The sequence below is a fragment of the Tupaia chinensis genome, unplaced genomic scaffold (genome assembly GCF_000334495.1).
Source record: "Tupaia chinensis unplaced genomic scaffold, TupChi_1.0 Scaffold000444_1, whole genome shotgun sequence".
NCBI classification, from domain to species: domain Eukaryota; kingdom Metazoa; phylum Chordata; class Mammalia; order Scandentia; family Tupaiidae; genus Tupaia; species Tupaia belangeri.
Genome location: NW_006159949.1, coordinates 878,680 through 890,719, shown reverse-complemented (window position 1 = coordinate 890,719; position 12,040 = coordinate 878,680). Strand labels below are relative to the sequence as shown.

At 38.0% G+C, this 12,040-nt stretch overlaps 1 protein-coding gene across 1 annotated transcript in view; it reads right to left on the bottom strand.

Moving 5' to 3' along the window:
* The window catches only part of RNGTT (RNA guanylyltransferase and 5'-phosphatase), a 320,988-nt gene that overhangs the window by 214,521 nt on the left and 94,427 nt on the right, over positions 1-12,040 (bottom strand). Inside the window, exon 9 of the mRNA XM_006155307.3 lies at positions 5,651-5,786. Within this exon, the coding sequence (XP_006155369.1) occupies positions 5,651-5,786 (136 nt within the window). The remainder of the gene's footprint in view (positions 1-5,650; positions 5,787-12,040) is intronic.

The window sequence follows — 12,040 nt, the reverse complement described above, 5'->3', positions numbered from 1 at the left end:
GTGGAAGGAAATACAGGTGCGTATTACGTTAATTGTGAGGTGAAAATAGCCCTTCCTTAAAATACCACAAAAATCAAAATTAAAACTCAGGGTGTTTATTATTTCTTTTTTTTTTTTTTTTTTTGGAGAGGTTTTCACTATAGGGCGCGTGTGCTCAACAGACAGACAGACATAGAGACAGAAAGCAAGAAATCACCCCCCAGGGGGCATGGTCATGCCACAATCCCTTCTCCTCCATTCTCCTCTCGGGATCTTGGGCACGCACGCACACGCGCCCAGCATGAGTTTTAAGCCACCGGGTCCAGGATGCGAACCGCGGTTGACTACGCAGGAGTCCAGCGCCATAGCCATTACGCTAACTGCTGGTTCCCGTCAAGGTGTTTATTATTTTACCTACGTATTGATATATTCCAACTTCTGTGCCACAGAAAACACCAGAAAAAGTAAAATACATTTTTCAAAATATGTGACAAAAGTAACACCCCAATATGACAAAAAGATCTCATCAATCAATAAGAAAAAATGAATACTCAATAGAAAAATGTAGAATAGACCTAAACAGGCAATTCACAGAAGAAATATTAACTCATAAAGAAAATTTTTTCAAGCATTCTTTATTTAATTTCATTTATCAGGATTATTATAATTTTAATTTGCTATAGAGCACGTGCACTTACCAAAGAGAGACAGAGAGAGAAAGTGAGAAAGCAAGCTACCAGGTCCAGGATTCAAACCATGGTCAGCCATGTGGGAGTCCAGCACCTTCACCACCACACCACCAACTGGCCCCAACTCATAAGGAAATTTAAAAATGCTAAGCCACACTCACAATTTACAAACATGCAAATAAAAAGAAAACATTTACTTTGCCTTGTACCAAACACTGTCATCATCACATTACAAACTTTCCAACTTCATCTTAATAGAACAAAGTTCTAAGTACTATTATTAGCCTCAACTTAACTACAGGTAAGAAAACTGAGTACACTGTATATATGGTTCCTCGTGCACTAACAGAAGCAATGAGGCACCCAATGTTAGGACTCTTAGCCACAGTTATACCTATAAATTCCTTAAAATAGAAAAGTCATGGGGCTAGCAGGTTGCATAGTGGTTAGGGTGCTTGACTCTCACATGGCTTTGTTCGAGTTCTGGACCTGGTGGCTTACTTTCTCACTTTCTCTTTCTCTCTCTTTCTCTGTCTCTTTCTTGATAAGCACACATGCTCTATAGCAATTAAAAATAATCACAAAATTAAATTAAAATATATTTTTAAAAGAATGGAAAAGTCATTTTTTCCTAAGTCAAATTAGAAAATATTAAATGAAAATCTAGTATGTAAGACTGTGCAGACCTTGTACACATGGATAGTAGAATTGTACAGGTGTTCAAACTTACAGGAAATAAGTATGGCAATTAGCATCTTAATTAGCATCTTAAAATACGGTGGGACCCTGTCAAAAACACAAGCATGGGCTTGAACACGGCAGGGCAAACATGTCATATAGTCTGTTATTAGTCCTCTTACACTCCAAGTGGTACACCACCAGTGAAATCTTGGTCTCCACTGTCACTTATCCATGAGTATACTACAACTTATCAAGGTCCTTTGTCTTCCCTGAGTGATCCACAGATTGGCAGAAAAGGTTCTCTTTCTGCTTGGGCTGCAATATGACTTGCCTCTAATGAGGAAAGAGCTTACATGCAGAATGAGAACAAGCAGAGAAGTAGAGCAAAGAGGTGGAGAGAAAAACAGAGCCTAGCCAAGATCATTTGAGACTCCACATCTAGGCAGGCATGAAACAAGCCAAGATGAAACTTTTATCTGAGCAAATCCAGTATTTTTCTCCTACAGTTACCTTAAGCTGGACTTCAGTCACTTAGAATGAAAAGGTTCTTAATACACATCTCACCATCTCACTTCTAAGAATCGTTAAGTATAAACTGCACAATTTGAGGTCCTGCTGTGGTGGCACAGTGGAAGTGTGCTGCTACACATCTCTAGGGTGGCATAAGAGGCCCAGATTCAATTCCTAACCCAATCTATACTGACCAAAGATACAGCAGCATGCACCTGTGGTCTTAACTAAGAGGCTGAGACAAGAAGGATCAAAATATGATGGCATCCTGTCAAAAATAACTATGACGGTCTGTCTCTCTCTCTCTTTTCCCTTTTCCTCTCTCTCTCTCTTCCCGCCCCCCACTCCTCCTTCTAAGCACTCACTTGCTTTTGCTCTTAAAAATTTAAAAAAAAAAAAAATTTCACAATTTTGGGAAAAAAGGTAGAAGGATGTGTATTCAAGTGTATCTTATAACAGAAAAAACAACAAAACTCAAAATGCCCACCAACAGAGGGCTGCTCAAATAAATCACTGAACTGTTCTAATTAAAGTCATCTATTCTATTGCAGTTACCCACGCCCCCTAGGAGATTCCAATTCTAAGGTCTAAGATGGGTTATTGGGCGGGATCATATTTTTAATAAGCAATTATATTTTAAGTTTTTGCTATAGGCTGTGTGAAAAAAAGTAGAAATCACCGCCCGGAGGGATAGCTATGCTGTAATCCCTTTTCCTCCATCCTCCTCTTGGCACTTTAGGCACGCATGCATACTCGCCCAGTATATCTTCCTAGCAGTCAGGTTCAGGACTCAAAGCACACACTTGGACATGTGGGGTTCCAGCTGCCTTAAACACCTTGCCACCAGGCTAGCCCAACGAGCAATGTTTTTAACCCTACAATTTTCACAATCAAGGTAGTTGGAAAATCCCAAATTATAGTATTTATATGTACAACGGAATATATTTATTTATGTGAAAAAGTTGTCCAGAACAAATTGCTAAGTAGAAAAAAAGTTACATTATGAAATACAAGTTACATTTGATTCTCTTCATACAAAATTATGTAACTATCCATGTGTGTATATATTTGACTAGAGCATTCATTTTCCACCAGCATAGAAGTACTGTGACTACTGAGATTCTTTCTGGGGCTGAAATGGGGTTCCAACCTCCCTAAAGATCCTGGAACAATCTCTGTGCTCTGGGGACCGGCAGATGGCATCATGGTTACCTCACTGGACTCCCATGTAGTTGACCACAGTTAAAGTCCTGAACCCAGCGGCTTAAAATTCACACCAGGCACAAGTGCAAGAGTGCCCAAAATCCCGAGAGGAGAATAGAGGAGAAAGGACTATGGTGTGGCCATCCCCCTAGGGGGTGATTTCACTTTCTGTCTCTCTATTGCTCTCGGTTTCTCAGTGACTCGTGTGCCTTACAGTAAAAATCTCCCTTAAAAAAAAAAAAGAATCTATGCTCTGAGCTGCTATTACTATAAATGTGTTACATCCCTCAGGGCAAACACAGGTTGAATGAACACCTTGGCACCAAGAAAGTCTAGAATGATGGTCATCAAATGGTATTAGAAGTTACTTCAACATCAGGCATACACATAATTTTATTTTTTTAGCCAACTGTTTTATAATGTTCTGTATTTAATTTTTATTTTTATTTAAATAAATCAGCATTTTTAGAATTGGGGAAGGGAAAGCTACTTACATAGGAGAAAGTTTAAATAGTTTTAATAAAGTATATGATTATTAAATACGGATTTTTCTGAAATGGGAAAATTCTTATCAACTTTCAAAATTAAAAAGTAACAGTAATACCATTTGCTACCAATGACTTGATTGCCTTGCCTTTAAAGGACTATCGGTCAAGGGAAAAGATGATATGTGGTGTTTTATCATCATTAAAATTCAACTGACAAGTAAGAAAATATGATAGATAAAGTTAGTCTCCTGTCAACAAGAAATTTTTTTTAGAGGTTTTTGCTATAGGGCGCATGCGCTCACCAGAAAGACAGAGTGACAGAGAGACAGAAAGCGAGAAATCACCCCCCATGGGGAATGGACACACCGCAATCCCTTCTCCTCCATTCTCCTCTTAGGATCTTGGGCACACATGCACACGTGCACGGCATGAGTTTAAGCCACCAGGTCCAGGACTCAAACCACGGTAGACTACATGTGAGGCAGCGACATAACCATTATGCTAACTTCTGGTCCCAACAAGAATTATTAATCACAAAAATATTAAGATTTAACTCCGTTAGCTGACTCTTACACTGAGTGACACTGAACAATACATAATTCATTTCACTCTCATTGTATATGTGCATATGAAGGTGATGTGGGGTTAAGGCACTGGATCCCACATGGCTGACACTAAGCACCAAACATGGCAGATTGAAAATCATGCCGGGCACATGTGTGTGCATGCCAAAATCCCAAGAGAAGAATGGAGAAGGGATTGTGGCATAGTGATCCCCCACTGCTCTGCCGCTGCCACCAGGGGGTAATTTCTCACTTTCTATCTCTCTGGCCCTCTACCTCTCCATTGAACACATGCATCCTATAACAAAAATCTTTCCAAAAAAAAACAAAGAAAACTCCAGGTCAGCCCATGGTGTGGTGATTAATGCAGGTGGGATCTCATAGAGCTGATTTTATGGTTCAGTTCTAGACCCAGAAGCTTGAGAAAAATATCCTGGTGCCTGTATGTACATGCCTAAAATCCCGACAAGAGGGAAAGATGGAGGAAAAGGGACTGAGGAGTGACCATGACCCATAGGAGTTGTTTTCTCTCTCTCTCTCTCTCTCTCTCTTTCTCTGCCTCTCCAGTGAGCACATGTGCCCTCTGGCAATAACTTTCCTTTAAAAAAAAAAAAAAGAAGAAGAAAAATAAAAAACCCTCAATATCCTATTTAGTTTCCTTCTGGAAAAGGAAATGTAATACACTGTAAAGTTATATGTGATTCAATGTAATATAAACAAGATTATGATAATAATAAGTGCTTTTTTAAAAAGAAAATAAATTTTTTTTAAGAGGTTTTTGCTATAGGGCGCGTGTGCTTGCCAGACAGACAGAAAGCGAGAAATCACCCCCTAGGGGGTGATGGCCATGCTGCAATCCCTTCTCCTCCATTCTCCTCTCGGGATCTTGAGCACGCACACGCGCCCGGTGTGAGTGAAGGCCCCCGAGTCCGGGAATCGAACCATGGTCAACTACCTGGGAGTCCAGGGACATAGCCATTATGCTAACTGCTGGTCCCCAAAAAGAAAATAAATTTAAAAAGAAAGAAAGAAAGAAAAAATACACTATTTAATTTCAAAGATAAGGTTGACAGGGAACCAGCAGTTAGCATAATGGCTATGTCGCTGGACTCCCACGTAGTCGACTGCGATTCGCGTCCCGGACCCGGTGGCTTAAAACTCACGCCAGGAACGTGTGCGTGCGTACCCAAGATCCCGAGAGGAGAATGGAGGAGAAGGGATTGCGGCATGACCATCCCCTTTGGGGGGGGTGATTTCTCGCTTTCTGTCTCTATGTCTCTCTCTGTCTGTCTGGCGAGCGCACGCGCCCTATAGCAAAAACCTCTCAAATAAAAAAAAAAAGATTAAGTTGACAGATTCCTCTTTAAGAAGATATTAACTCGATGTAGGTATTAATAAGAAATAAATGAAAATTAACATCCTAATAAAATTAGGTTTGATTCTAAATTTCCTAATCAATAAAAATATACACTCACAAAGGAACAAAAATGGCAATGTTTAATTTAAAATAAATATAGATAGATAAAATACAACTTACCCCATCCAAGAGAGTATTTGATAAATGCATACGGAGATCTTTACGAAATGGAAATTCCAGATTTGAAACATGAAATACCGAATTGTCTCTATCAACCATAAAAACTTCATTTGTGCCATCAATCAACATCATATAACTGTAAATAAAACATCAAAAAGGTATTATGAACAGTATATGAACAATGGGGTCATAAGAAACAATAGTTAGAACTGGTTTACTTTACAATTAGCTCTCTACACCCTATAACAAAAATCTCTCTAACAAAAAAACATAAAATTTAATTGGGACCAGTAGATGGCATAATGGTTATGCTGCTAGACTCCCATGTAGTCAATCGTGGTTCGAGTCTCGGACTTGGCGGCCTAAAATTCATGCTGGGCACATGTGCACGTGTGCCCAAAATCCCAAGAGGAGAACAGAAGAGAGTGGATTGTGGCATGGCCATGCCCCCTAGGATGGTGATTTCACTGTCTCTCCAGTGAGCACACATGCCCAATAGCAAAAATTTCTCTTAAAATTTTTTTCTCATTTCTACAAGGCATAAGCTCTCATCAGAGAGAGAAGATGAGGGAGAGAGACAGGGAGAAGACATGCCCCAATGGCACGAGGTCATAGCACAATCTCTTCTCCCCCATTTCTCTACTCTGTTATGATTTGAGGGATGTGTCACACATCCTGAGGCATGTTTTACATGCCACCAAGTGCCTTGATGCAAATCGTCATCACTTGTATAGGATTCGGTTTCCTTAACCATCAGGCCATGGGGCCAGCCCATATCATTGTTTTTTATTAGTTCAACAACTACATGAATTAGGTATTACTCTACTTCACAATAAGGAAAAAAAAAAAAAAAAAAAAAAACAGTGAAAAAAGTGATTTGCAAATGGCCAGTTCTCAAATTCTTCCACTGATCTTTCTAACACACCACAGCAAAAAGCTAATTCCTCTATTTGAATCAGTATCACAATTTAGCCAGATATCACAATTTCAGATATAATATTTCTTCTCATTTATGGCTATAAAGTTAAAATATTTTTAAACACGAGCCACAAAAATTTGACTGGCCCTTATATTCTTAAACCCAATCAATATCTGGGGAATTTATATACATACTCTGTCATCCTCTAAATGGTCCAGTTACTATCATTGACTCCCCATCAGTAAATTATCAAAAACAGAGCTCTCTTTTACACCACATATTAAAATAAAGTACAGATGGGTTCAAGTTGAGGAAATTACAGACTGAGAGGCCATACCACTAAGTGGAGATTAACAAAATTTAAAAGAAAATGGAGATCATAACCGGGTACCAAAGTTTTCAAAGAATGAGAGAAAGTTGACAGCCAAAAGGGGGAACTGGATCAATTTGTTACGTTGTTTTTGTTTGGTGTTAAATGAAAGAGTGAAATCAGGACCAGCAGATGGCATAATGGTTACATTGCTGGACTCCCACATAATCGACTATAGTTCCAATACCAGATCCAGTGGCTTAAAATTCATGCCATGGATGTGTTCATGTGTGCCCAAAATCCCGAGAGGAGGATGTACTGCAACATGGCCATCCCCCTGGGGGGTGATTTATCACTTTCTGTCTCTCTGTCTCTCCAGCAAGCACACGTGCACTATAGCAAAAATCTCTCTAAAAGAAAAAAAGAAATGAAAGAGTAGAATAATAGCCTGGATGTACCACTGAAAATGGAAGAGAACATTGGACATTGTCTCCTAAACCTAATCTCAGTATCAGAATCTGACATCATTAGTGTTCTATATTCACAATTTAGAAAAAAATGACTTATGCTAGTAAATTTTAGAACTCATTAGGAAAAAAATGGTTTGCCTCTTAGGAATATATAATGATAACAGAAAAGATAGTTCCCTTTTCATTCACTAACTGTCCAGAAGTTCACATTAGATGTAATATTCAAAAGAATAAATTTAAAATCACACAGTACTGGTAAACTTATTTAATATATATAAACTTGATATATATGAACATGTGTACATGTGCTTTACTATGAGAGCTTTCTTTTTACTCAAAGTAAACTATAAAATAAAAGAAAATACTGTCTATGAACACATGTGTATAAGCAAATTTAACAGCCCAAATATAAAAGGCTTTATATCATGGGATTTACTAAAGGACTTCTTATGGGAAACACATCCACTGAGATACCAGGGAAAAGTATTTAGCAGTTGGTAGTTAGGGATTCTTCTTCTGCACATATAAATTTTCAGGCTTTGAACACAAGTTTCTAAGCTATAATTTTTTATTTGAACTCCAGTTATTCCCAATTATATGATTGTTATGTGATAGAAAAAAGTAATGAACTAGTTCATGTTAAGGAATAAGGATGAGGTATGTACAAGTATTTCACACCACTCGAAAGTCTACAAAAGCACTCAGATTGTTTAAAAGAGAGGCAATTATCTGACACAGTGCCAGACACTGGCTTAGTACATAACCATGGTCTTACTTTAAGTTAAATATAGTGAATATAATTCTTATTAATAAGAAAATTCTCTCAATTGCAATATTATATTAAGAATTATTCATATATATTTGCATTATATCTATGTTCGTGAAAAGACATTTAATTAATTCAGTAAAAGTGGCATTGAATTAGAAAATATTGATTCACTTTTTATGTTAAACTGTATATATCAATGCTATATAAATAACAGAAAAGCCAAATTTATAAACTACTTTACTGTAAATTCAGGTTTCCAGCTTAATTAGCAGTAATCTTTCAGGATGGTCACTGAGGTGTGAGATATATAACCAAGTAAACCCAAGATGTGTACAAAAATACACATTACTGGAATTTAAGTACATAATTAAAGAGAAGGGAAACTGATAGAAAATACTGACAATAGTACCTTTGAGTTCCAATGCACATTCCTACCAGTAGTCTGAAAATAAAATGATTTCTAAAAAAATCTTATAATTTAAACTTATCACCATTTCAGACCCAACTCATTGATTACATTTCTAGGAATTTTCACTGTACAAAAGCAGAGATCATATATATTTTGTTCTTTCTCAAAGTCCAGATACCTTGTACAGTCTTATCAGAATACAAGCAGAAGTATATGATCTGAATACAAGTATCGATAAATACTTAAGCAATCCTGTACTAGAAGTCTTCATAAAATTCATGGAAAATGCATATTATAAAATAATCATGGATTGTTCTTTTTAAAAAATTTGGACCAATATAAACTCATATCTTAATTCTATTTTTCCAAGAACTTTTTGAGGTCCCCTCATATGTGTGATGAGGTTGACCATAGTATTTTATAACAGTGAAAAGAGGAAAACTCAAATGTCCATCATTCAGTAGATAATTATATAAATATCACATTTCCATATGAAAGCATGCCACTTAAGTATTTTTTAAACAATCATTTTAATACTATGCTAAGCAAAATAAATAAGTTAAAATCAGAAGGTATACTATGAGGGCCAGCCCAAAGCACTGTGGGTAGGCATACTGCAACAGGAACCAGATCCCACATGGGCTAAAGTGGTTCAAATCCCAACCCTGGTGACTTGAAAAGCACATCAAGCACATGTAATATATGTGCATGCCCAAAATCCTGAATGGAGAAATGGACAGAAAAAAACTGCACAGTGACTATGCCCCACTGGAGAATGCTTTCTCTCTCTCTCTCTCTCTCTCTCTCTCTCTGGCAAGTGCAAGTGCTTCTCTGGCAATTAAAGAATGAAAAGAACATATAACAAGATTACAGAAAGGAATGGAAAGATAAAACTGTGTGTATAAGTAGATAAAGATAGACGAGGGACCAGCAGTTGGCATAATGGCTATGTTGCCGGACTCTCATGTAGTTGACCGCAGTTGGAGACCTGGACTCTGTGGCTTAAACTCCCACTGGGCGTGTGTGCATGCGTGCCTAAGATCCCAAGAGAAGAATGGAAGAGAAGGGATTGTGGTGTGGCCATCCCCCCTGGGGGGTGATTTCTCACTTTCTGTCTCTCTGTCTCTCTCTGTCTTTCTGGCAAGGCTAACTACCTTAACCACCATGCCACCAACTGGCCCTAACTTGGTTCATTCCACCAACATCTTTATCTATTTTCATTAACTGCAATCAAACTCACTATGGCTTTTCTCTTAAAAGGATTAATTAGGGGCCACCAGGTGGCATGGTGCTTAAAGTGCTGGATGACAGACTCCATGAGTCCCGAACCCAGTGGCTTGAAAACCACATCAAGCGTGTGTGTGTGTGTGTGTGTGTGTGTGTGTGTCTCTACCCAAAATTCCAAGAAGAGACTAAAGGAGAAGGGTTTACATTGTGGCCATTCCCACTTGGGGGGTGGCTTCTCACTTACCCTCTCTCTCTCTTTCTCCTCCAGTGAGCACATGCACCATGTGGAAAAATAAATAAATAAAAAAACAGTATAAAATAAAAATAAATCCCAAAAAATTCATCATTTTTTAAAATATTTATTAAAGGGCCAACCAGGGCCAAGCATGGTCCTAGATGTTAGAAATATAAAAGTGAACACAGACTCTCTTCTCTACCTCATATATTTACACACTTAACCAAAAAAGAGACAGTAAACAAATAATCCCATGCTTAAGTACTACAAAAATTTTTTTTAAAAAGTACTACAAGAATATGCAAAAGATAGAACCTGGGCTCACTCCATGGGCTAGTAATTAAGAGAGCTAGATCCCACATGACCAGCTATGATCTGAATTCCAGACCATCAGCTTGGAAAACACCAAGTATATGCATAAATACCCAAAATCCCAGCAGACTTGAAAAATGGAGGGGAAGGGATTGTGGCATGACCATGCCCCAATGGGGAGTGCTTTCTCCCTCTCCCTCTCTCTTTCTCTGACAAGCACATGCACCCTCTAGCAATTTTTTTTTTTTTTTAAGAAGAGAGAGTAGGTCAGAATTTGTAGATAAGGGAAGATGTCCCAGAGAAATTCATGTGTAGCTGATGACCATGGTTCGAGTCTCAGACCTGGTGGCTTGCTTTCTCACTTACTTTCTCTCTCACTCTCACCCTCTGTCTCTCGCTGGTCAAATTAAGAAATAAATGAATGAATAAATAAAAAAATAAAATAATTATTTAAAAAAAAAAAAGAAAGTCCTGGACTCCCACATGGCTGATCATGACATGGCTGATCGTGGTTCAAGTCTTAGACCTGGAGGCGTGGCTTCTCACTTACCCTCTCTCTCTCTTTCTCCTCCAGTGAGCACATGCACCATGTGGAAAAATAAATAAATAAAAAAACAGTATAAAATAAAAATAAATCCCAAAAAATTCATCATTTTTTAAAATATTTATTAAAGGGCCAACCAGGGCCAAGCATGGTCCTAGATGTTAGAAATATAAAAGTGAACACAGACTCTCTTCTCTACCTCATATATTTACACACTTAACCAAAAAAGAGACAGTAAACAAATAATCCCATGCTTAAGTACTACAAAAATTTTTTTTAAAAAGTACTACAAGAATATGCAAAAGATAGAACCTGGGCTCACTCCATGGGCTAGTAATTAAGAGAGCTAGATCCCACATGACCAGCTATGATCTGAATTCCAGACCATCAGCTTGGAAAACACCAAGTATATGCATAAATACCCAAAATCCCAGCAGACTTGAAAAATGGAGGGGAAGGGAGCGTGGCATGACCATGCCCCAATGGGGAGTGCTTTCTCCCTCTCCCTCTCTCTTTCTCTGACAAGCACATGCACCCTCTAGCAATTTTTTTTTTTTTTAAGAAGAGAGAGTAGGTCAGAATTTGTAGATAAGGGAAGATGTCCCAGAGAAATTCATGTGTAGCTGATAGTAACAAGTTACACCCATTGAGCAATTACTATGTCCTGAGCAGTGTTCAAAGTTACATTTATTAAGTCATTTAATCCTTACAACCACCTTACCACGTAAGTAAGATTATTATCCTCATTTTCCAGACAAAGACTCTGACACACATGCAAGTTCACTGATTTGCCCAAGGTCATAAAGCTGACAAAAGAGCAGAGCCAATATTAAAGCATAGACTATTTTATTTCTACAGTCTCTACAGTACACTGCCTCTGATCTGCATTATGTAGGAGCTAGCCAAGTAAACTACTGGGAGACAAGAAGTGAAGGGAAAATGGGGAAGCAAGAGAGTACTGGTACACAGACTAACAGGTACAATATCCTTGACACAAAACAGAATGTGGCATGTTCTGGCAACTAAAAAAGTTCAGAATACTGGAGCATAAAGAAAAGGCAGGAGAACGACATGGTGTGATACTAGAGAAGTCATCAGAGACACATGAATTACGAAAACTTTAATTTTTTTTTTACTTTATCCTAGAAAATGGAAAAACACTTGTATGTAATAAACAGAAATCACTGGTACCAGC